At 50.1% G+C, this 23,775-nt stretch overlaps 1 protein-coding gene across 1 annotated transcript; it reads left to right on the top strand.

Moving 5' to 3' along the window:
- The first annotated feature begins 12,418 nt into the window (after positions 1-12,418).
- On the top strand, positions 12,419-22,738 carry ENDOD1 (endonuclease domain containing 1). Its single transcript, XM_075140126.1, has 2 exons — positions 12,419-12,863; positions 18,563-22,738. Exons 1-2 carry the CDS (start codon positions 12,570-12,572, stop codon positions 19,694-19,696), a joined length of 1,428 nt encoding a protein of 475 aa, XP_074996227.1. The 5' UTR covers positions 12,419-12,569; the 3' UTR covers positions 19,697-22,738.
- The last annotated feature ends 1,037 nt before the right edge of the window (positions 22,739-23,775 follow it).

The following is a 23,775-nucleotide window of genomic DNA, read 5'->3' as shown; positions in this document are numbered from 1 at the left end:
TCTCCCTGTGTTTTTGAAGCTGGCTAGTTGAGCGTAAGGGAAGGAATTAAAGATTCATTGAGAAAGAAAACATGTATGTAGAAGGAAACCCAGTCAAGTTCAATGGTACGGGCACTCATCTGTAAGTGGGAATTCCTGGATTCCAGGATTATGCATTAAAATGACATCAGACAATGACAAAGCCCCAGGTCTTCCTCCTTCCCATGGCTGCTCTAATCACAACACAGCTCAAGGCTGAAGACTTCTTTCTTCCTGTGGCACGCTGAGCCTTGGATCTCTTTGCACACAATAACTGGCACCACAGACGCATCCTCAGTTATTCCTCTGCTGAGCAATTTGGCTGTGGCAGTTCTTAGACAGGTATTCTGTACCGTGTGGAAAACATGAAAAGCAGGAGAAGTCACCACTTCCTTTGATCATTTCCTCCAGTGATTAATTATCCTCACAGTTTAAAACTGCACCTTATTTTTAATTTCGTTTGGCTTTATTCCCAACCACGGGTGCCTGTTCTGCCTTTCTCTGGTAATTTTAAAAGCCTGTTTTCTCACCAGGTATTTATACTTTGTAATCTAGTCTTGCAAGTGCCTTTGGATAAGGTAAGCAGGCTGAACTCTTCTAGTCTCTTAGAATCATTTCCTTTCTCCCACCACTTATTTGAGGGCTTTTTCTTGCTCTCTATCCAATTTATCAATATCAGAAGTCTAAGAACTGTTTCAGCATCAGCTCCACTAATGCAAATAGAGAGATAGGATCACTTTCCTCCCCCAGCTTTCTAGGCTGTTGTTTATCTATCCAAGGATCACACTGGCCTTTTTCCCCACACCACTCTACTGGGTACTTGAGTCCAGGTGCATGTCCATGGTGACTCTTGAATCCTTTTCAGGGTTGTTGCTTTCTGGATTAGAAAATTCCATGTAGTCTTTGACTGAGACGAATAAACATATTTGGCTATGTTGAAGGCATCTGTCTTGAAAAGAAATCCCTCGCTGGTGTCACTGGTATGGCCTCTTAGTTACCCTCCCAAATTCTTTATGGTACCTGTACTTATTCTCAGCGTGATTTTATATTTGCTTGTGGATCACACCAGGAGACCAATATTCTTTGGTTATCTCAGTGCTCTAGGATGCAGGTCTCTCCTAAGTGCTGGTCCTTCTCTGAGATTATTGCAAGACTGCAAAAGACATCGCGTCCTGAAAGAGAACAGAAACATTTATAGGAATGTTGTGCCTGTTTGGAACCTTGTTACTGTTTTTCTCATCTACTTCTTGGTCTGTAGTGTTATGAAGAATGCTTACGTTCCTAATGGACTTTAAAAACTCCCTTTTAGCCTTACCAATGCAGGGATTTCCCCCCCTCTTTCTTGTGTCATTTTTCTGTTCTTTAAACTTCTCATGTATACTCTTTGCTATCTGGTTCTCCTTTCTTCCATCTGTAACATTACTCTTAATTGTTGCTTTTCACTGATGATTGTTTCTGAGTCCGGATGGGAGTTTAGTCGAGGCAGTTTTCTTTCCTGAATTTTTGGCTCTCCCGCTGTAGGCTCTGGGGCTATCTTCTGCCCACCCTTAAACTACAGCATCAGGGCGTGCAACCTCCTCTTTCAAAGCAGCGTGGTACCGTGAACATGAGCATTTTCCTTGAGCAGGGCAGAGGTTCAGTGCCAGAATGGAAATCTCCCAGCTTGAATTTTCCCCTTGCCTCTCCTCCTGTAAGAGCCTGTCTTTTGCTGTCCAGGACTCAGCTTGCATGGGCCGAGCAGCAGTAAATCCCATTTTTGCTTTGGAGAGGCTGCAGCACGTTTCCTCCCTCGGGACACCGTGTGCTTTGAAGGATCGTGCCTCCTGCTGTGTTACAGACATGGAAGGGCACAGGGGATTGTCAAGAGTGGAGGCTTGGTACAGGAATGCTCAGCATCCAAATGGCAGCCTTAAAAGAAGTTTGTGGGAAGTTGCTGTTTCCTTGACTGGGAAAAGAATAGAGGCCGGGCAAGGCTGTGACTCAGCCAGTGAGTCAGCGGGGGCTGCTTTCCGATGAGGCCATCGTGCTGTTTAGCTCTCTGTCACACCCTCCCTGCTGCTGCCATGGGACAGGAAAAACCTTGTGCTGCTGCTTCTCTGTGCTCACAAAGTCATCCCGGCCCTTAACCTCTTCCCTGCCACCTCCCACTGCACTGTCTCTCCAACTTTCTGCTCTGTGCTCCATCCCATCTGCCGTCTCCTTTCGTGCATTCACTGCTCCGGTCGTGGGTGGATTTAGCCGGTGTGACCTATTCCCAACGGAGGGAAAATCCCTGGAGTCAGCAGGAATTCCCTGCAAGTAAAGGCACAGGGTGAGGACCTGATCTGGATCCTGCCCGAGGCAGTGATGACCTTCATCAGACACCACAGACTGACGTTCCTTTGCCAGCCATTAAACGAGCTGGACCAGTGCTGCAGGTCCGACATACTGGTTTTGAATGCGTGTTCTGTTTACCATGTCTTTCTCTGTCTGCTTCCCCACGCGCACAGCTCTCTGCTGAGATCCCAGTGCTCTTTCAACGTGAGACGTGATGTCAACCAAAAGGCACTTGGGGACATGGGGAGGGAGGGTGCTGGAGGAATGAGTGACGCCCCGAGACACACACAGCTCACGCTTCCTGGCCTCGCAGACTTGGATGCACGCTCAGCTCCATGGAAGCTCTCTTGTTTCTACTGAATTGATTTTTTTTGAGCTTGGACAAAGCAAGTAATTTTAGCCATGCAGTATTTACATCCAGGCGAGCAGCCAGGACATACCTCTGTCTATGGTTGCATCCACTGTTAAGCAAAAACGTCCCACTGTTTTATTTATTAGCTGAACATTTCTACTAATAGCTAAGCTAATTTTATCCTTTTCTTAATGCTGGCTGACGATGACTCAGTCTGGCTGGGAGGAGTCTCAGTAGCAGGGTGCCCAAACTCTGAAAAACTAGCATTATACGGAAGGAAGGGCCGGCTGTCCATGCACCACAGTGGCTCTGGCTTTGGACCCGCTTGCTTTCCCTCTACCTTCTCCATGTAGATGTGGAACAAAGAAACCAGTGAAGTATTTCACAAGTGAGCTTGTCAGGCAGGATGGAGTGGAGATGTACTCGTCTCTGTAAGAGCCAGCTGCAGCTTTTAGCAGTATTATCAGGAGCTGGTACCCATATCGCCCTATAAGTTTTTTCTCAGTTTTAGTTCTTTATCAATATTTTCTGCCTGAGTCAGTCCTCAGTTTATGTGTTACTTTCTCTTAACTTTAGGATTACTCTCACAAGGCTCCAGGTAAGTGAGGTATCTAGTCTAGGCAAATCTTTAAGGCTTCTTTTCTGTTCAGTGGACAGTGACAGATTCCTCTGGGAGGTGATTCACTCACTTGTCTTGGGCGATCTCCGAAAATCCTGCCCTGTACTTCATTAGTATGTTATAAAGGCAGGCAGAAGCTGTTGAGTTTACAAGGTAAAACAATATAAGAAGTTTTGTTCTAAAGATGAGGTTAGGTTAGATGAGGTGCTTCTGGATTTAAAATTTCTGCTACTGAAAGCTTCAAGATGCAGCTGAGTACTTTTTATAAATGGGGCTGTAAGGAATAGAGCAGCCAGTGTGAAGATACAGAAACTCCTAATTTATCTCGAGTCTCCAAACCAGGAATACAAGGAAGAGTTTATAAGAAGAGTAAAACAGCTAAATGTCATCCTGATCAAGTTAAAACACAGTTCAGGTTCCTTTCCAGCAACATCTGCAGTGGTGCAGCAACATCTCAAACTCATTGAAAAGAAGGTCAGCCACAGGATCAATCCCCACCTCCTCCAAAGGTGCCATATGAATGTATCACGTTTTCCTACCTCAGAGGATTCTAGCTGCTATCAGCCAGCAGTGAGTTCTCTTAACCACTGTGATATCCTTTAGTTATCCTTAGTTATCCTTTAGTTACTGAACTAGCACATTGTGCAAAGTGTTCACCCAGTAGTGAGGCGATTCTGGCTGGAAGAGTTTTAACCACTTGCATTGTTTCTTTCAGTCGTGGGCAGAAGCGAGTTTACTCTGATTCAGATTAAAACAAAGAACAACAGCTTGGAAAACAATGAACTCTTGACCCACAAGTGGGATCAACCAGGTTGATTTTCTCTTAGTTCTTGATTGCAAATTCACAGTATTTAGGCCTTGAGGGAGCCTTTTGCTTATGTTGGGCTGTGTCAGTGCAGAGGGCTGGTGCTAAGGAAACTGGTATTTTCTTCCCAGCACTGCCACTAGCCTGGGGACCTTGAAAAAGTAACGCCCTCTCACCAAGTCCTGTGCATTTCCTTCTTCATAAAACCATGGATAATGGACCAAAGGCTTTTGCTCTGTGATCTATAGATGCAATATCCTATGTAAGAGCAGGCTATGAAATTTGATTTCCTGTGTTAGGAAGCGCAGAGGGCTTTGCTGTGTAATTTTACTATCAGAACCATCACCTCTATTTGAGCTAGACTTGTACACTGAGTCCTGTGGGACACAGACTAGGGATTAGGCAGGCTTCTACAAGATCAGTAACCATGACTGCAGCCCTTCCTGGATGAGATGAGCCTGGCAAAATTTGTTCCCTTCCTGTGTTTTGATCCGTGTTTTGCGGTTTGGGCAGAGGGGCAGGAGGTGTTCAGCTGAAGTTTAAGCAGTTAGTACTGGTTAGGAGTACCAAAACCTGATTAGCAGAGTTGGTTGGTTCAGGATTTGTGGTGGCCAGTTCCTTCAGCTGAACCTGGAGCTCCATGGGGGTGTAAGCAAAGCCCTACCTGCAGAAGCAGGAGGCCTTTTGAACAGGGCGTTGCATGCTCCCCTGCAGACTCGGGGCACAGCGAGAAGGTGTGTGCTGCAAACACGTCTGCAGACGTGCCCTGTCTTGGCAAGACTCTGCCTGTTTCTGTATCATTGCTGCGAAGGATTAGTAACTGAAACCGAACTTTGCGTTCCCCTCCCTCCCTTTCCTGTTCTCCTCGGCCTGTCCCTGCCGTGAGCATGGTGCAAGCAGCCACATCTCAGTCTGTCCCTGCAAAAACACACACATGAAGCAGCTTGACTCATTGCTCCTATCTAGTACTACCTTAGCGTGCCCTTAGTAACTTTGTCTTGCCATCCTTGCAGGTAAAATTTTAAGCAGGAATAGAGAGAGGAGTCCTGCTCCTGTGCAAGGTGCTGCGTCCCACTGGTGGGGAGTCCCAGCAGCACAGTGGTTCAATGAGCAGTTGTGGAGAGAAGCATGGATGGAGCTGGTGCCTGTGGGGGTAGGGCTTGCACAGGAATGTTTGGCGTGCAATGAATGTGCTTTCTGCACTATTCACATGTCTCCCTCCTTCAAGTTTTCATTGTGTTGGAGCCTGCCTACTCCAACAACTCCAACTCCTGCAGTCTTTACCAGCTATGAGCTCTATAATCTGTGCTAGGTAGGCTTCAAAGCACTCCCCATCAGGTGTAAGGATGTTCAGTTAGAAACACGTGGAGTAGTTATGCACTGCCTTGTGTGCTGGAGGAAGGGTAGAGGGCTGGGGTGCTCTCCAGGGAGTTCTGGTTCATTTTGGTGCTGTACAGAAGAGATTGAGAGCATCGTGTCGTGGCATGGGCACAGGGGCTGCTGCTCAGAGGGACTGTAAGCAGTGTGGTCCAGACTGGACCGCGAGTCTCTTGCTCTTGTGCTTTCACTACAGAACTCAAGGGCAGAAGGTGTTTCACCTTCTGACTCCGTGAACAGGTGACTATTTGTGCAAAGTCCAATAGCAAGCAGCCCAGGGCAGCAGGACAGTGACTGGAGTACTCTTACGGGAGTGAGAGAGTTGACCCCCAAATTCTCCTGCCTCCTGATGGAGGTAAGACTAAAACCTCAATCTCCTAGATGCTGATACTGAGCGTAAGAGAGAGAGAACAAAGTTACCTTTCCTTGACTGCCTGCAGCCGGGAGAGGATTCATGGCTACAGATCTTGAGGATATGCAGGCTTTTAATTCTCTTTGCAAAGCAGTGCTGAAGCCTTATATTTTGGCATCACTGACTGTCTAGCTTATGAGGGTCCCTGTGCAATGTGCTGGCTTCTATGATTTCTGTTCTCCTGCATCCTCTGGGGAGCCGTAACGCCTACCCTGAGATCTTGAGTGGGGAAGGAGGTCTAGACATGACACACTACAGCACAGAAGCTGGGTGCACCCTGAATATCACCTGATGAACCATGTGTTTAGGGACTGGCTGCTCCTCAGCCCAGTATATGACAAGTGTTACACAGCCACAGACAAGTTAATACCATCTCCCAAGAAAGTCAAGTCAGACAGTTACGCAACAGATCCCAGCAGAGACGCTGCAAAGTCCGGCTTTTCTCTTCTTACGAGCTATTTTCGAAATCAGGAGGCTCCCAGGTCTGCTCTCCAGAGGCTTCGGGTTCTGCACTTGTAGTGTAGCCTGCAAGTCCCAACCAGCCACCATTTATTTAAAACACTAATTTAAGGCCAGTACTTCCTTCCACTCTGCTGTCAGTTAGTGTGACTAAAAGCACTGCTGCTTTTGTTTTTTAGAGGAAATACTTTGTCCCGGCTGTTGTACACTGATGCTATTCTATGAATTCTAAGGGCAGAAGCTGCGCCCTGTACTCACGGCAGTGACGGGATCCTGGGACTGGATCCTGGGACCGGTGTCTTTCACATCCGAATATTTCCCCAGGCAGTACTGGCCAAGAAGCAACATATGTGGAAAATATGATATTACGTTTACGCCTAGCAGCAGTTGCAATATGTATTTCAGTAGCAAGGCCAAGGCCTGAAAGGGGCATGGAGAAAGACCTGCTTGCTCTTCCCTCGCACAGCCAACACACTTGATTTTTCACGGGCTAAATCCCTGCGGTGGCAGGAGTACATTAAGTCCTGCCCAAGGTTTGTCTGACCAGCTGTGCAGATCCTGGGCTCACTTTACAGCCGATGCGGAGACAGAGGCACATCCGGAGGATGCCATCTTGTCCTCGCTGGCCATGTAGGATGATGCAAGTCACACCCTTGTGGTGCCTGCTTCTCTGCTTTGGCTGTTGGGATGACTGGGCTCCACGTGGGCATCTCCGCTGCCAATCCGAGTGGCACAGAGGGCGTTGGAGCCAGGGAGCAGCTGGAACCTCACCTCCATCTATAGGGTCTGGCCAAACCTTTAATGCAGAACATTTCACTCCTCCTCCCACTCCTTGGTTCCAAAACACGGTGGTGTTACTGGAGACAGGCAGTCCTGGGTGCGGCTTCTATCTTGCCTCTTGATTAAAGCTTCTGGATCCTGCCAGCAGGTTTAGCTTTCTCAAGGACTATGGCTTTCTCATTCCCTCTTCTGAGATGATGCAAGCCTAACAAGTCTGTACCTCTAATTTTGTTCCCACTCGTCAGTCTTCTGTCAATGCAGACTGTCAGGAGCTGCCTCACACCTTGTTTTCAGGCAGCACCTAGCACGGCGAGCTCTCAGCATTGACTGAATCGCACTGCACTTTTGAAAAAATAAAATATAACAAATAATAAAAAGTCAGTAATAATACTAGAAGAAAAGCATGCAGGTGGGTAACTTTCCTGTCCAAAACAGATTTAAGGTGTGAAAGAACTGTTGTGGCTCTAACCAACTGACAATCAGTAAAACAAAGGCCATTACATTTGAAGCATCAATTCTTTTATCATAGTTGTTATTGTGTTAAAAAGCATCTCTTGATTTAAAGAATGGAAGTGTTGGAGCTTTCAGCACATCTCTAAATAACTCATCCTGATAGTTAATCATTTGCAAAAACGTTGCCTTGTACCGCTATTCTAAATCTATTCTACTTCTGCTGTCATTGTGCTTGTTTCTAACAGCCTGAAGATTAACAGAGATCTCTTGAGTCTGAAAGCAGTGATAAAGTGCCAAAGGATGTAGCCTCTGGATTTTATTAATTTAATTTAATTCAATATTTATGCAATGCATTTGTACTTCATGGTTTACAAGGTCCCTGTCAGACTCGCACTGTGCAAGTTTTTGTACAAACCCAAGGTTTGGACAAACCGCACTGTGCAAGGTTTTGTACAGAACCGGTCCCTGTCCTAATGGTGTTATCACCCAGGGAGCAGTATGTTTGGGTGCTTCACCGTTCCCAGTCGTCACCCTCTTCCGCTGACTGTGCACCACAGACAACCTCCTCCATCATTTATGTCTTAAACCTCCCCATCTTTTTCTCTTCAGATTTCAGCTGTGACACCACTTTGAGGTATCCACTGGCTGCTGTGGACAGAGACCGCGAGTGTGGCCAGGAGGAAAGGCAAGTGAGGAAGGAGAGTAGCCAGATCAGCATCTCTGGCAGTTCGAGGTGGTTAGTGGCCTCTCGCTGGCCCACCCTTGTTTGTGAGCATCACGGCAGAAGGTGAACCACGAAGCAGTACCATCGGCGGTGGGCCATTCCTCACCAGCACGAGGGGCACTGTGGGGAAGGCTTGAAGACATCTGTGTAAACACCTAACAAATAAGTGGCAAACACCTAACACGAGACTGGCATCAAGACCTGGTTTAAGGTGGGAATCAAAATCCCAACAGCATTTTGCTAAGCTCTTCCCCGAAGAATTTATTGTCCTTCTGCCCTCCTGGCCCTTGAATCTCTTAGTTTTAGCAGGAAAATTGTTTCACTCCTGCTTTTCTCCCTAGCTCGGCACTGGGCTCTTTTCCCAGACCAAGTTTTTAAGCTAATTTTAAAAAGAGACTCTTTCCCCATGAGACAATGAGGAGGCAGATGTGCTCTTTGACATGCCACGGCGTGTCTGCTGGCACTGCCGTGCTACAAGTCCAATCTTTGGTATCTCCACTGGATCAGATGGTGTCTCTCCAGTGGGACTGCTTGCCCTTGGAGACACTTTCTTCTTTCTTTCCTTCTCAGAAGAATGGGACAGTCACATACAGCACTGGGGTCCCACTCAGAGGTCGTGGTAGGAGACAGGAGATCCAGCCTGGAAAAATGTTTGGAGTCAAGAATGTTTTGAAAGACTAGACTAGAGAGGTCAGGCATGCGAGGAGAAAGATTTGCTATTTGTAGCAAATCCAGTGTCAGCCGTGTGAACAGAGAGACAGTGCTGGAGGCACAGTGTGGGAAAGCAGGCAAACAAGCCCGGCAGCTTCTTTGTGGCTAAAGGGTTTGAATGCTGGCATGTTTTTCGGGTTTGTTTTGCAGAGAGGTATTCTTTTCTTTGAGACTTGAGGTCTTGGTGCTTGTGACCCTTGAGGAAGAGGAGGACTGGTCATCCACGTTATGTTAATGAAGATGGATGAAAAACTCCTTTCATTCTCCTTTCCCCCTCCTCTTCCTCATGTTTTCTCCTCATTTTCTTATCACAGGAGACAGCTTTCCTCCGCTTGCTGTCATCTCCTTACTTGATCCTGCATTTCCTCACACCTATTTCCATTAATTTTCCTTCTTAACCTTTCCTTAGTATCCCAGTTTTTAAAGAACGCAGATCCCCCTCAACTGATTTTTGCCCAATATCCTCCTTTTCCTCCAGGTCAACACCATTTTCTGGATCCTTACCTCTTTTCTTGCCCTTCCCTCTCTCTGGGGGAGAGTAAAGAGTCTGTCTTTACGTTCTTTTCCCTGACGCACTTTATCTCTGCTATGCCTTGCAAACTCTGTGTCCATACAGTCTATTGCCTACAGCCTCTCCTGTCCTCCTACACAGCTCTGCCTGCCACTGAGAGATCACTTTTCTCATGTCTCCCTTTGACCACATCACCTGCCTCTTTGCATCTTCGTTGGGCTCCTTCTCCTCCATCACATCAAACATAAGGTGCTTGCCTGCACTGCTGGCACCATTGGGCTTGTTGCCCTGTCACCCCTCGGCAGGTTTGGAGGAGGCAGCCCCTGCGAGGCCATGCTGCTGCTGCCGGCTCATGCTGCCCGCTTCCAACCCAATGTGCATTTTCCCAGAGCCCTTCTGCTCACATCAACAGCCCTAGGGCTGTTTTGGATCCGATATTAATATTCCCTTTTGCATCATTCCCTGTAGGCATCACTCCCTCTGATGCCTATGAAAGCCGCTGATAGCTGATGAGCTTCTGGAGCACTGAGTCGTCAAAACCTCTGACCGACTCTGTCTCACTGTGTTTGACTCCTCTACCTGTCTGTGATCCCTTGGCTGAGAGTGTGATCTTCCCGGGGCAGGGTAGTCCTTTGGCTTTTATCTTCGCAGCACAGTGAGTGCCACACCATGATAATGGCACCTAGTCTCTTTAGTAACAGAGATGTTAGCAAGAACAGAAAAAAAAATCCAGCTCCATGTTCAAGGGTCACCACAACTATCTTAAATTAGATAGAAACTGCAGAGGGGCCTCGCTTGGAGAGAAAATGGGACTGTGAGTAGAGGAGCTGAGCTGCGTGCTGGCTTTCACGTTGATGCTCTTCATAGGAGATGAGAGCCTGAGGCTCTTGCTCTTCAGGCTGAGTCAAGGGTTATCTGTTTGCTGGTAAATACAGAGCTAAATAGGCTGGCAGATGCCAGCCTCACAGCCTGAAAGGAAAGAGCTGCTCAGAGATCCCAAAAAGCAGACCAGAAGCCCTTGAGGCTCGGAAGACAGCTTGGGGTTGTGCATCCCAGTGAGACAGAGGTGCCGCTTTGAGGGAGGAGGTTGGTGTGCAGGTCCAGGGCAGAAGCAGGATGTCCGTGTTTCCTGGTGGAAGTCATCGATCTGCTCAGTGTGCTCATCTTGAGACACCTCATGCTGCTTTTTCGTTGGATTGGGACCATGCCTATGCTGGGGTAATGCGTGTCAGTCTTGGAGCGGAATGTTTAAAGGCATCACCTGGCCTAGGTTTGCCTGGGGAGCAGGGCTTGCGCTGCTTGTGAAAATCTTTTCCTCTGCTGCCCAGGTAATTGCAAGCCTGGGATCAGACAAACATCTAATAGCTAAGATTTAGCTTCAGTTCTTGATTTCCCAGGAGCCTTTTTACATCCAGAAAAATGACATTTTAAACCTGTCTTTTGGAGCCGCTGTCTTCAGGTCAGGCTGTGTCTGTGCTTTCAGTTCCATCATTTTTCCTGAACGTGACTAACTCTTTCTGTCAGGGCCGGGTGACCAGGCATCTGCCTGGACCGAAACCAAGCCCACTTACTACATTTCCTGTTGTTCCCCAGCCTGTCCAGCCCGCCTCTGTCTCCCCCAGCTCATAGCACCACACCAAGAGGTGCTGACGTATTTCCTTGCCTTGATACTCCTAGAAGTCATCCCTGAGTAGAGGAATGATAGTCTTAGAGTCCAGTCTATTTTTAGCGCTTTTACAGGCTCCTTCTCTGACCTTGGGCAGGCACTTGAACCACCCGCTGTCCCATTTCATCATCTGCAATATAGACTACTGCTGCCTCGTCTGCAAAGCACTTGTGGGTTGGGTAGCACTTGGAGATTTTTGGAAATCACTGTAACAGTATAAACTAGCTTTGTCTAAAAGGGACGTGTGCCTTATTGGCACCCAGGATTTTTTAAGGTTGTTGGCAACACATCTGATCATATCTAACTGATTGGATGGGAAATTGCACATTTTCTTGACTCTGGGGAACTGCTCTGTAGTCTCCTTTCCATCCCCACTATTCTAAAAACATTAATTTTCCCAGTCACTGAAGGAATACAGCCTTTACCCAGCAGTAGCTCTGCCGATCATAAACTCAGAGGAGTGATTTCATTCCCTTTAGGTAGATTCTTTTTTTTTTTTTTTTTGCTAGTTCTATAGGTTTGGTCAAAATATTCAGAGGTGGATGTTGATTAGGGGTATGTGATCCGAGGGTCTTCATCGTTCTGCCTCTTGTTAATCTCTCCTGAGGAAGGGTCTGCCAAGGTGAGGTGATACTGCTCCACAGGAGGGTTTCGGATGCTTATTACAGCTCGCAGAGAGATGGGAGGAGAATGCCTTTTCCAGGTGCCTTAGCAGTATGTGACTGGCAGCAACAGTGGTGACAGACACCCCAAAAAGAGGCAAAGTGGGTTCCCCGCAGTGCCAATATCCTGCCATCTCTCTTCTCCCTCTCCCTCTCCCTCTCCCTTTCCTCTCCTTTAGCCAGGCTCATGGCTGGAGAGGGCAGCCAACACCTTCTTCGGGGTGGTGAATCTGACTTTGCAGCATCCCCCTGGCAGCCCCAGGAAGATTTCTGGCTGCGTCAGCCAAAATTCCTGCTGGGGACTCTGCTGCAATGCAGCACACCACACCCCCGCCGGCGCTGAGCCCCAGCCTGGACAGCCGGTGCTGCTCAGCTCTAGCCCCGCACCGCCGTAGCCTTCCCTCCTCCTCTTCCCAACGAGCTCTGATGATTTCAGGTTGCTTGGCATTATTTCCCGTGGGCAGTTGGCGTCCGCAGCGTGTGTCAGCGCAGCCCGGCGCACGTTCGGTTTCACAACGTGCTGCCTGCAGAAAGCGCTGGCTCCCCGAAGGGATCGGCTGTGGTTTCGTATTTCATTTCCCTCGCACGCTACACCCGAATTCCAGACGCTTTCTGGCTTCGCTGCTGCATGGACTCAGAGCACAGGTCCTTTGCTGTACCCAGAGGAGGCAGACGGGGCTTCCCTCAGCTCCAAGGAGTGGACCATGAAGACGTCAATTGTATTTTTGCTTTGCATCTCAGTTTTCCCAGGCTTCTCCCAGGGCAGAGTTGTTGGAAAGGATGAAACTGGTTTTGCCGAGTGTAACGTGTTCTTCCCTGGACAAGTCCCACCCGAAGGATTTACGGAGCCGTTCCACGTGAAAATCTGTCAGCAGTACAACAAAGAGCCACGCTTTGCAACCCTCTACAGTACTAAGGATAAAATCCCTCTTTATTCAGCTTTTAAGTATACCAAGCCAGCCCAAAACAAGGAGGAGAGCTGGCTGGTCGAACCGCAGGTAAGTTAGCTTTTCCTTCGCTGTAAAGCAAACGTTCCTGGAGAACGTTTCCTCTGGGGTGAAGCTGGGGCTAGGTTTTTGCAAAGGAGGCAGGAGCTCTGCTTGTTGAACTTCTTTTGATATTAATTTAACAAAAGCAGAACTTATTTTTGTGCTTGGAACTGAGCAAACAAATAGTTCCTTGTCCCACAGGGCTTATAATGAAAGCTGAGAGGCTGCTGTGTGCGACGTGCAATGCCAGGGGAGAGGAAAGTCATCTTTGACACCAGCTGATGCGTCTGTCCTGCCCAGCCTGCTATCACGGGCAGGGAGCACTGCCGGCGGGTAGCAGGGTTAAACATCGCAGTGTCAAGTTGAAGTTTGTTCTGTTACCAGTGTGATCGCAGTGTTGATAAAGAGTTCTTTAGCTTCACTGCGCAGGGATAAAACACCCATTTGTGGCTCACCAAGTTGACGCTGCAGCTTTTTGTTGTGTCCCTGTGTTGCAGACTCCAGTAGGGAAACGAGTAGCTGTGTCCTGGAGCGTGTGCGCTTCAGTCAGGTCAGAAGTGTGCAGTATAAAATGAATTTATCCGGAGCCTCAGTGGTATTTGCCTCCTCTGACACTTGGCATGTTTAAGCAAGTCCTTCAGGCTGTTAAATTTAGAGGAAAGCCTTAAAAAATTGCTGGTGCCCTAAGAGAACAAGTACGCTTTACCTCTCTTTTTTTTTTGCTGTGTTTCAGGTTTTTCAGCAGTGATCATGGGGAATTTTGTAGCAAACATCAAGCTACCCCCATCTATTGGCAGCGTGCAAGGGTGCTTTGTCAGGGCAGGAATGGCTGCAGTATCAGAGCAGCGTGTTGGGAGCAGGGCCCCCGGGTGCTAGGTGCTGGACGTAGCCAGAATCAAAGCTCACCCCTGTCCCAAGAGAGTGGCTGCCACGCTCATTTTCCTTGTGTGGGGTGAGGAGATACTAAGACCACGAGGTCGCAGGCAGTGAAGACAGGAGATCCTACATTCCTGTCTTCACCTTGGACTGTCTCTCTGCTCCCTGGTCTGGGTTTTGAGTTGCAGGAGTTCCCAGAGGCCTTTTGATCTGCTCTCCTTCCACTTCACAGATGGCTGTGGGAGGTGCCTGCTTGCCCTTTAAAAACAGAGGGAAGCTTTTTGCAGACTGCCATTATGGAGTTGAAGAAGGGTGATGAGTTTTTAAAGCACAAAGAGGACCGAGGCGCGTGAGCATCTGCTGTCAGTGCCATGGAGGCAGCGAGGCAAAGTGGCAGAGGTGAGATCCTTTCCCATTTGCCTCAGCCGCTGATGCCCTTCATCACCTCTAGCCACCATATCTCCTCCTGCTCCTCATGGTCTGACTCACCAGACCTGCCCAGGCAGGCTTGAAAGCTGTTCCTGCCATGGAGCGGCCAGCAGCCCCTCCACAGCAGCTTTGGTTCTCCAGCACCTCCCTGCAGCTGGCTCCCCTGCCCTCCCCGCTCCATCCCTCTTCACCCCTCACCTTGTCATCGTCCCTGCCAGCACTCCAGAGCCCCAAACGTTGTGTCTCCTGCCTCCAAACTGTACCGCAGCCCCAGAAATAATTGCCCAGGTGCTACCTTTAGTTGCTCTGGCTTTTCCAGAGCATCCCTATGGGTTGCTGTGGGTCCCTTCTTAGTTTACACTAATGGGTCCCCTTCACCCATTGCTGAAATGCAGGTGTCTCAGAGGTGGGAGGTAGCAGCTCTGCAGTTCATTGGAGGAACCTCAGTCTGAGACAGAAAACCACTAGAAAAAGAAATTTTCTGAAGAATCTGTAAGAGAAAGAAATCAGGACTACAAAAAGTTCCTATAACTCAAGAAATAAGCATGTACACCCCTCTTAGACACCGCCACGACGGATCTGGGAGGAGAAAGAGGGGAAGAGATTTCACACCCATTATGTGTGTACCTATCAAGGTTAGGTGAGATGGTTAGGAAAGGTCAGATGGCTGCTGAAGGGAACCCTTAGCAACACCTAGCAACACCTTAGCAGCCCCATGAGGTTATATTGCCTGTTTTCTGGGTAATTTCCTTGCCAAGACCGGGATAGCCGGGTGTGAGCAGGCTCAGCTACACAGTGGCATGTGCTTTCACCTATGTGCATGCACGTGGAGGTGCAGAGACACGGCAAGCAGAAAGAAATCACTATAAAAACGCTCTCTGCACTCTGGTGAGGGCCTCAGGGTTGTCACATGGGGGTTTTTTTTTGGTAGTGATGTAAGTGGTGAGGGCATAGTCTCACTCCCTGCATGCCTACCTCCTCAGGAATGTCTGCCTGAGAAACAAATGCCAAATGTAGCACAGAGGCAGTAATTGGGTGAGAAGCGTGAGGAATGTCAGTGCCACCCACTGCCAATTGGCAGCTGGAAACAGAGAATTAATTCAGCAATTAGTGAAAAATTAGAGAGCAGCCAGGGTATGCTGATGAGCAGGGTACTGATGGGACTCCCCCAGGCTTGGGTCTGAAAACCTGCTCTGCCACAGATTTCCTAGGGCTTGAGAGCAAGTCATTTAGGTGACTTTTACCTCGTCTCATTTCGGTTGTCTGAAAACCTATGGTTTTGACTCTTTCTATAGCTTAGAGAGAGATGGAAAGCTCTGGAATTGCTTTTTCTGTCCTAATGTATGAGGGGCTGGATGAATCACCTTGTGTTTTCATTTGGTTGATGACTACCACCAGCCAGATGACCAAGGTGGGATTTGCATCGCCCAGCCATAGCTACCTCTGAGCTGCTCTTGCCAGACAGTCAAGAGAAACAGGTACTTCTCGAGCCACTCGTGGCCATCCTACAACAGAAACCTTGGCGTAAGATGCACTGTGCCTCCTCCCTGGGACCTGTACTAAGGGTAGATGAAATATCTCCACTGCAATCAAAGGCGTAAGCGTGCCTGAGGAATGTTGAAGTTCACCTGGAATGGCACTAGGGTGGGGAAGGTGGGAGGTAACAGTGTCCTACACGGTTAAATGACCAAACTTGATGGAAGCTGCCTGCTCTAATAGCTATGTGTTGCCATACTTTTAATCTCCCTCTGCCTCTGCCCCTTCTGTCAAACTGCAACCCCCACTTTATGAAACACATCAGTGTTGTTAGGGGCTCACATCCGTACAGGTGTTCAGATGCATAATTTATTTTTAAATCCCCATCCTATGAATGAGGTGTTTACCTGTCTGCTTGGATCTTGCCCTTAGCTATTCCAGGTTATTTGGACAGGTGGCTTCATGGCTGACTCCATGAATGCAGATACGCACACTTTGGCGGTGACACAAGCCAAAAGCTTTTTGAAGCAATGAGGAAAGGTAGCTTGCAATGCAGATTAGATGGGGTGCTGGAGACAGCTTGCCTTTGGGGCTGAGCTGGAGGAGGCATGAAAACCTCAGTTACACATGAGTTATTACAAACCATAATATGAGTTAATAATATAAGCATAACTCGCTGATGTCAGAGTATGCATGAACAGCACACGGCCGCATTTTTATCATGTTCTTTCTTAATTGCACCTAAACAATCCCAATGGTATGTGCAAAAGCCTGCAGCTGAACAGGTAACCGGAGACATATTTTCTTAATAGGCACCTCAAGGTTCGCATGCATCAGCTCACAAGGAGAGAGAATTAAGTTTATACCATCTGCTTGATGTAGGCTGGGAATCTCTGCCAGGAGGCAGAGCTGACCCATCTTGGGTCTACATGTCCTTGTGGTACAGCAGCACTGCCATGGGAGCGAGCGGGGATGAGTGTCTCTGAGAGGGTGTCAGGCTCAAAAGGGCCATAGCATGGAGGGCAGTTCCCAGGCACAGCCTCGCGCCCGTGCTCGTTCCCCCCTCACCTGTACTGTGGGATTAAACACACCGGGTGCATCCCTTGTCCCATGGCACCACACCATCATTTCCTCAGAACAGGGAGAATGAGTTTGGGGAGGAAGGGACAGTGATTTTGTGGAATGCAAAATGTCTGGCCTCATCAGCCAGCTGCAGCCCGTGAGTTTGGGGTGTCTGAGCAAGAGGAGCAGAATAAGGCAGAAGACGGGCAGGATAAGTCTTTTTTAAGTGGTGTATTTAGAAAAAGCTACGACTTGTGCATCAGCACATAGGACTTGCTGTGATCCTTCCAGTCCTGAAGCAATAAGCATCAGATACTTCAAAATGAAGTGCAAGAGACCTCCTTAGCAGGAGATGGGGGGAATGCAGCCCTCTGCAATGGCCAGCGTTGGCGCTGTGACCAGCCTTGGTGCAGAGGGAGCCCTGAGCCTGGACCGCAGGGACTTGGCTGATGCAGGAGGCCAGCCAGAGCTCAGTTCCTACGGCGAGGGTGATGGATAGCTGCTGACGCGCGCTGGCCCTTTCCCCCTGACTCTCAGAACAGGCTGACGCAGAGCTGCGAGGAGGTGATGCGGCACTAAGAGGAAGCAAACTCTGGGTAAGGTTGCAGGGACGTAGTTGGACGTCTGTCCAAGTGCATTGCAGGATGGCCAAGGGACGAGGAAAGATGACTGGGGAGTGATTCAACGTAGACTATGAACTGTCTGCCATAGATGTCTCCAAAGTACGTATTATATAGTGCAGTAAACAGTCTATAGGCCAGGAGTAAAGGCAGCAGGTTTAATTGGGCCAGCACAGTGCTGGGAGCTGAGGGCCCAAGCCTCTGAAACAGACCCTACAGGAGGCAGCGACTGCCAGAGGCTGTCTGCCACCCCCGAGCTTCGACCAACACGCTTACCCACTGATTGGGGAAGAAGATGACAATGTGGCACACCTCCCCGGAGCGGCTGCAGGCTAAGGAGCACAGAGCTGCGGCCACCCGAGAAAGACCTGAGCACGCCCTGGCGTTTAGTGCTCCTGCTCCGACTGCTCCCCATGCATGGCTCTGTGCATGACTCCAGGATGCATTCCTGCTGCAGCAATTGATACCCCTGGCTCCGCAGCATGGGAATGGCAGACACGAGCAGGTAGCACAGATTCCATCAAGGACCTGCGGTGATGGCATCCTCACCCATGTTATGCCAGGAGCTATGCGGTCATTAAGGATGAGATTCAGACTATTAATGACGTGAGGTTTAGACTACTAATGACAAGCCTGAGAGAGCCCTAGGAGATCACTGCCGTGTCTGTGTTCAAGGCAGGGAAGTTCAGGTCACCTGCCATGATGCCTGGCTTCATTCTGGCTTCTTACACAATCAGTGGTGAGAGGTAAATGCCTTCTCTAGGTGTCTTATATACCATGGGTTTTTTCTTCATGCCTTGGATTTCATAGTTCAGAGGAACTGAATTAAGGTGCCATGGTAGGTGCTTAAATGAACTGGAGGTACCACCACCGTAGGAGGTGAGAACGTGACCCTAAATCAAGCCACCTATTGGTCTTAAAAATCTCTTCTAGAAAATGAAGCACAAGTTAGAGGCTTGGTGCAGGGTGGCTGGTGAGATTCTGGAGGCTGTGTTGTGCCGCGGACCAGATTGGAGAGCTGCAAGCATCCCTTGCAGCCTAAACCAGCGTGTTTGGCAGGGCAGCTAAGTAAAGCATACACTCCTCTGAAGCGCTGCAAGGAGAATAAGGAGGGAGCACAGGATGTGGTCCGAGGCACAGCGTGTGGTAGCAGTCATAATGGAAAATACACTTCAAGGCCCATTTTACATGTTGCTTTCGAGAAAGGCAAACTGCCTCCAGTAACTCTCCTCTCTACTATTTCAGATAGACGATCCAGAAAATGGCCTGCATGAGATGGTGCGTGAAGCCGATATCATTGGCACTGTGGCCAACCTTGGTGCAAATCAAGCCCTGACCTCAGACTATGTGGGCTCCAGTTACGAGAGAGGGCTGCTCAATCCCAGCGTGCTCAATGAGGAGGATTTCCAGATGGCCACTTACACGCTCACGAACGCTGTCCCTCTGAGCCCGTCTCTGAGCAAAAGCTGGCACAGAGACGTTGGGAGGGTAGTGGAGCAAGCTCTGGTCCCTCACTGCTCCAAGAAGGATCACCTGTATCTCCTTGCAGGCGCGATTCCTTCCGGCGTCCGAGTTAAAGGCAAGGTGTCAGTGCCAGAGACCCTCTGGCTGGCAGCCTGCTGTGATGCTCGGGAGGGGTGGTCCCTGGGACTAGTGAAGAAAATGAATGATGAAAACAGCTTGGCAGACCTCACGGTGGGAGAGCTGGAGAAGCAGCTTCTAGCAGGGGTTCACTTGTTCAAGGGCAACTGTGGGGAAGACAACCAAAGCCAGGAGAAAACAGAAGCAGTACTGCAAGCTGTCAGTCAGATCTGCTCTGGAGAGCAGGTAGGAACAAGTGACAACCAGGAGGCCAAAGACAGCGGCTTGGTGAGAAAAGTGGCTGGCATCATTGCTACCCCTTTCATCAAACTTCTGGAACTCCTCATCTACGTGTTTGTGGAGCTGGTGAAATTTGTGTTTTATTTTCTGTGGCTTGTTATCAAGCGGGTTGGTGGCACAGTTCTGGATGGAGTCTACAGCCTGTGGAACGGGGTGGTGTCCTACCTTAAAGCCATCAGCATGGTGCTCATCAGCATCCCCTATGATGTGGGGAGAGTCATCATCAACATCTTCCTGGGCTTCCTGCAAATTGTTCAAGATGTGGCGTCCCTCACCTACAGGATCCTGTGCATCCCTGTGGGGTTTGTCCTTCACCTTGCTGCTTTCCCTTACCACTCCATCTGTGCCATTCCCTCTGTCCTCAAAGACATGGCCACCGGGATTGGGGGCACCTTCTCGCTGGTCATCGATGCCACAGCTGCAATTCTGCATGGCTTTTATTACTTGGCTGGTCACATAGTCAAACGGTTTGTCCCTAAAGGCTCCTCTGATGACTGATAGGGATGGAAACCAAGGCTGCAAAGACACGGAGTGAAGGAGGAGTGGGGCAATGCTTTACGATACGTGGCCAAACGCTGTCAATTTTGTTATGGTATTTATTGTAGTGACATTAATAATAATGAGCCGACTGGGGAGTAACAGGGAAGGCTGAGGTAACGTTGCTGGGGGACACCACCATTGTAACTCAAATTCTGTCTGTTGTAAAGTGTTCGGGTTTTATCGGTGCAGGCCACGCAGCTTCTGTGGTTTGCAGAAGTCAAGATGCTTCCTCTGGGAGATGCTGTGGTATGGGGTTATGGGGTATGGGGTTATTTCTTTCCAGCAAAGGTAACACTGAGACCTGCGCAGTGGCAGAGAGCTCCGCAGAAGCCCATCCCTGCTGGGGAGGAGGTGGTGGTCGGGGCAGGATTTTAGTTACGGAGGGTTTTCTGGGACCTGGAGAAGGGAGAAGGAGATGAGGGTGCAAGGATTTGGGGCTGGGAAATGGTGGGGAGTGAGGAGGGATGGGGGCAAGGTCCTGCTCTTGGTTGCACTGCTCATTGCACCACGGTCCCGCTGGTGGAGGGGATACAACCGGGTGTATCTCATAGTCCTCAGGCCTTTCCAGGCAGCTGAAACCACGTTGATCTTGCTGTGAGGAAAGACCTGCTGCCCGTTTTTAAACATTTTCCCTTAGCCATACCAAGGTCATCTTCCCCCAACCCTTCCTTGCTCTCTGGTGACCACTAAGCCCTGAAGCTTCAAGACGTGGCGTTCCATGACGGTCTAAGCCCCTGAAGGTCTCAGCCCTGAAGCCCTTGTGCCTGCTCTGAAGCCCAGCAGCGCCTGGAAGGCACGCTTTTGGCTTTCAATCAGCTGCCACCTGCCCTGCTCCCTGACGGCTCCCCAAGCTCGCAGTGGTATTCACGTGGTCTCCACGAGACGATGCTCAGGCTGTCAGATGGGAGAGGTGGAAGGGGGATCTGAGGCACCGCGTTTGTTTTGCTGTTTCACCCGCCTGGTGAGCCCATGCACTACCAGACATGTTTACGTGGGAGGGGGACTCAACCCCGCTTCTGCACAGCTCGTCCTCCCCGTTCGCTCTTCTTCACCCCGTCTCTCCACTGACGTGAGCCAGGACCCCCAGCATCTGGGACACTGGAGCCGGGGTGCATGCGGGGGCTTTGCAGGGAACCATCAGGGGTTTGCAGGCGGACAAGGGGCGCAGGGACACCCGCCGCTGCTGGAGGAGAGCACAGGGGTGCTGCCCTTCCACAGGGCTCGGCTCAGCGAGGGGCTTTGGATCTCTTGGTGCAGTTGCCTGCAGGAGGGAGGCTCTCGGTGTCAGCAACGTTTGCTCTGGCTGGATTCCCAGAGGCATTTGGGAGTCCTACATGGATGGATCCTGCCTTTGCCTTTCACTCCCACCTCTGCCCCCCGCTCCGGTGCCAGGTTGGTTGTGGACCCCTGATCTGCCGTAGCACCCCCATAAGGAGTCCCAGGGGTGTGCAAGGTGGTGCTGCCATCCCTGTGGGGGACCCAGCGGTGCTGCGTTGCTGGTGGCCAGTCCTGGGTTGAAGAAAGCCCAGTTACTCCATGCAGCAGCTTTGCTGCCTCATGTTGCTCACGGCGGGGCTGAGCTGGGGGGGGATGGATTCGGGGGGGTAAAGGAGATTCAGCTGATTCATGGTGGCAACAGAGGGTTGTTTCCTCAGCGCAGGGGCTGCGTTCGATGCAAGTAGCTGTGTGTGCCCATCCCAGACCAGCGCACCCTGACCAGGTGGCACCCTCTTCGGCAACAATGCTAACGGCATCGTTGGGGATGCCCACAATGGGGGTGAAGTGGGGAGGTGGTGGGCTGAGCAGGGACAGAGGACAACTCGTCTCACCCTTCATGGGCCACAGCTGGTTCATGGAGAAAGAGAGGCCACCGGGCAAGCAGCGCCGGCTTTGTTAAAAGGAAAGGCAGCTTTTGTGCGCCAATAGGAGTCTAACTGGGTGAAGTCAGCAGTGTTTTACAAATCCCTCCTTTGCCTTGGAGCTGTTGGTACGGGGGTTTTGGGTGCAAGGTCCAGATCGCTGCTCCCAGCAGGCAGACAGCAGCCCGCGGATGCTCTCCAAACCAAACTTTGCATCTTTTCCTACTCAAACATGCCTTCCCCGCTGCAGAGCCAGATGTGGAGCTGGTTTCTCACTCCTTCATAGGACCCTATCCCAACCCCAGCACTCCTCTCAGGCTACGTGGCAGCCATCAAGGCAGGAGAGCAGCCAGCTCAGGTCCCAGGAGCTGCCAGGGTGCATGTCAGGGGCACCAGCCTGGTGGACCCAGGGTCCCCAGCAGCCTCTGAAGACATGTGTGGTGGCAGCAGCTCTCAAGTGCAGGCCAAGCATTGGGGAGGAGGCAGCTGCCCCCCACAGCTGCCTGTCTCGTGCCTTCTGCGTGGCCTTATCTCTGACCCGTCTTAGCTGTGCGGCGCTGCGCAGCGGCTGGTGACGCACTTCTCGGGGGTCCTGCACCCAGAGCTGCTTCCCCACACCTTAACCCAGCATCCTCGCATCCCAGCTCCACCAGTATCTCCAGTGCACCCCCTGGTCGCAGTGACATGGGAGCTTATGTGTTGAGAGGCAGCAAAGCTGAGACACCTTGGGAGGTCTGGCTTGCCACATCTCCATCACCATCGCTACCCAGCCTGGCTCAGGCCAGCAGGTCTCCGTGCTGCAACCGTGTCGTCTGACCACAGGTGGACAGTCCTTGAAATCTGGGGCTGTCAGCACTGTAGGATTTGCGCAGACGTGGAACAGTATTATTAAAAATTGTCTTAACGTGCTCAGATTTCAAACACTAAGAACCGCAACCGGCACAGGGCATTTTTCTTCCGTGCTGCGTGTCTGAGCAGGCGATGGGAAATCTGCCTCGAACGCTGAGCAATTATCACAGAACAAGAAACATCCTGCTACAAACCAACTATTGTTTGAGATTATTCTTATCTGGGCATGATTTATGGCTTGTGAGCTTTACTCTATCCTTGGAAACGTATGGCTTCAACAAAATAAAAGTTACTTTTCTAAAGAGGGGCTAGTATCACGTTTCTGTCACAGTTGCAAACGAAATAATGCAACCCGGGGTGCCCTGACTAATCATGAAAGCACCAGCAGCACAGTTGTTCTTTATTACAGCTTGACATCTGATATTAATGGCCCTTTTGTGCTTTTAAAACACCTTTCCTCTCTCAAAGCATTTTAAAAGAGTCAATTAATTAAGCTGCAGAATATGTAGGTAAAAGCTGAGGGGTTGCAGGCGGTGAATTTAGGTCTGAGTGAGGGAGAGGGGATGTTTTATTCTTCTGAGATGCAGTTACACCTGGGGTGCAGCACGATGGCTGGTTTGGATACAGAAAAATCACATCATGGCAGGATGATTCTTCTCAGCTGACAGGGAGAAACTCCATCTTGTGTGATGCCGTTCTATGATTCTATGATGCTGTTCCCTTGACTGGTTTTATCACATCTTCTTTAGAAGCACTCCCTAAATGTGGCTGTTTTCCTCCACTGTCAGTATAGAGATCCTGGGATGAGTAAACCAGATGTTGGCACCTGCGTTTTGCAGGTACCTCTTTTTGGGCAGGTGAACCCCTCCAGCGGAGTCTGCGTTCCTCTCAGGTCTGCAGGAATTGGTGAGACACTGGAACAGGTTGCCCAGAGAAGTTGTAGATGCCCCACCATTGGAAGTGGTCAAGGTCAGGTTGGACGGGGCTTTGAGCAACCTGATCTGTTGGAAGTCATCCCTGCCTCACCCAGATCACCCATCGCTTTGACACAGGGGTCTCTCTGCACCTCGAGATGATCTTTGTCTCTCTTGCATCCAACCTGGGGCCGGGCACCAATAACGGCAGAGGGACTCAGCAACCCCGGCAGCACAGCCGGGGTCACAGCCCTGGGCTCAGGTCCTGCGGGTCACACCTCTGCTGCCATTGCACGTTTTGGAGCTGCTCACCTCTGCGTGGAGCTCCATCACTGGCTCGGTACTTCCCTCCGGCCAGGGAGCTGCTCCAGTTCGGCAGGGAACCGAGCCGATGCTCGTTCGCACATTCTCTCTC

The sequence above is a fragment of the Calonectris borealis genome, chromosome 1 (assembly GCF_964195595.1).
Source record: "Calonectris borealis chromosome 1, bCalBor7.hap1.2, whole genome shotgun sequence".
Classification (NCBI taxonomy): Eukaryota; Metazoa; Chordata; class Aves; order Procellariiformes; family Procellariidae; genus Calonectris; species Calonectris borealis.
This window is presented reverse-complemented; position numbering and strand designations above follow the sequence as displayed.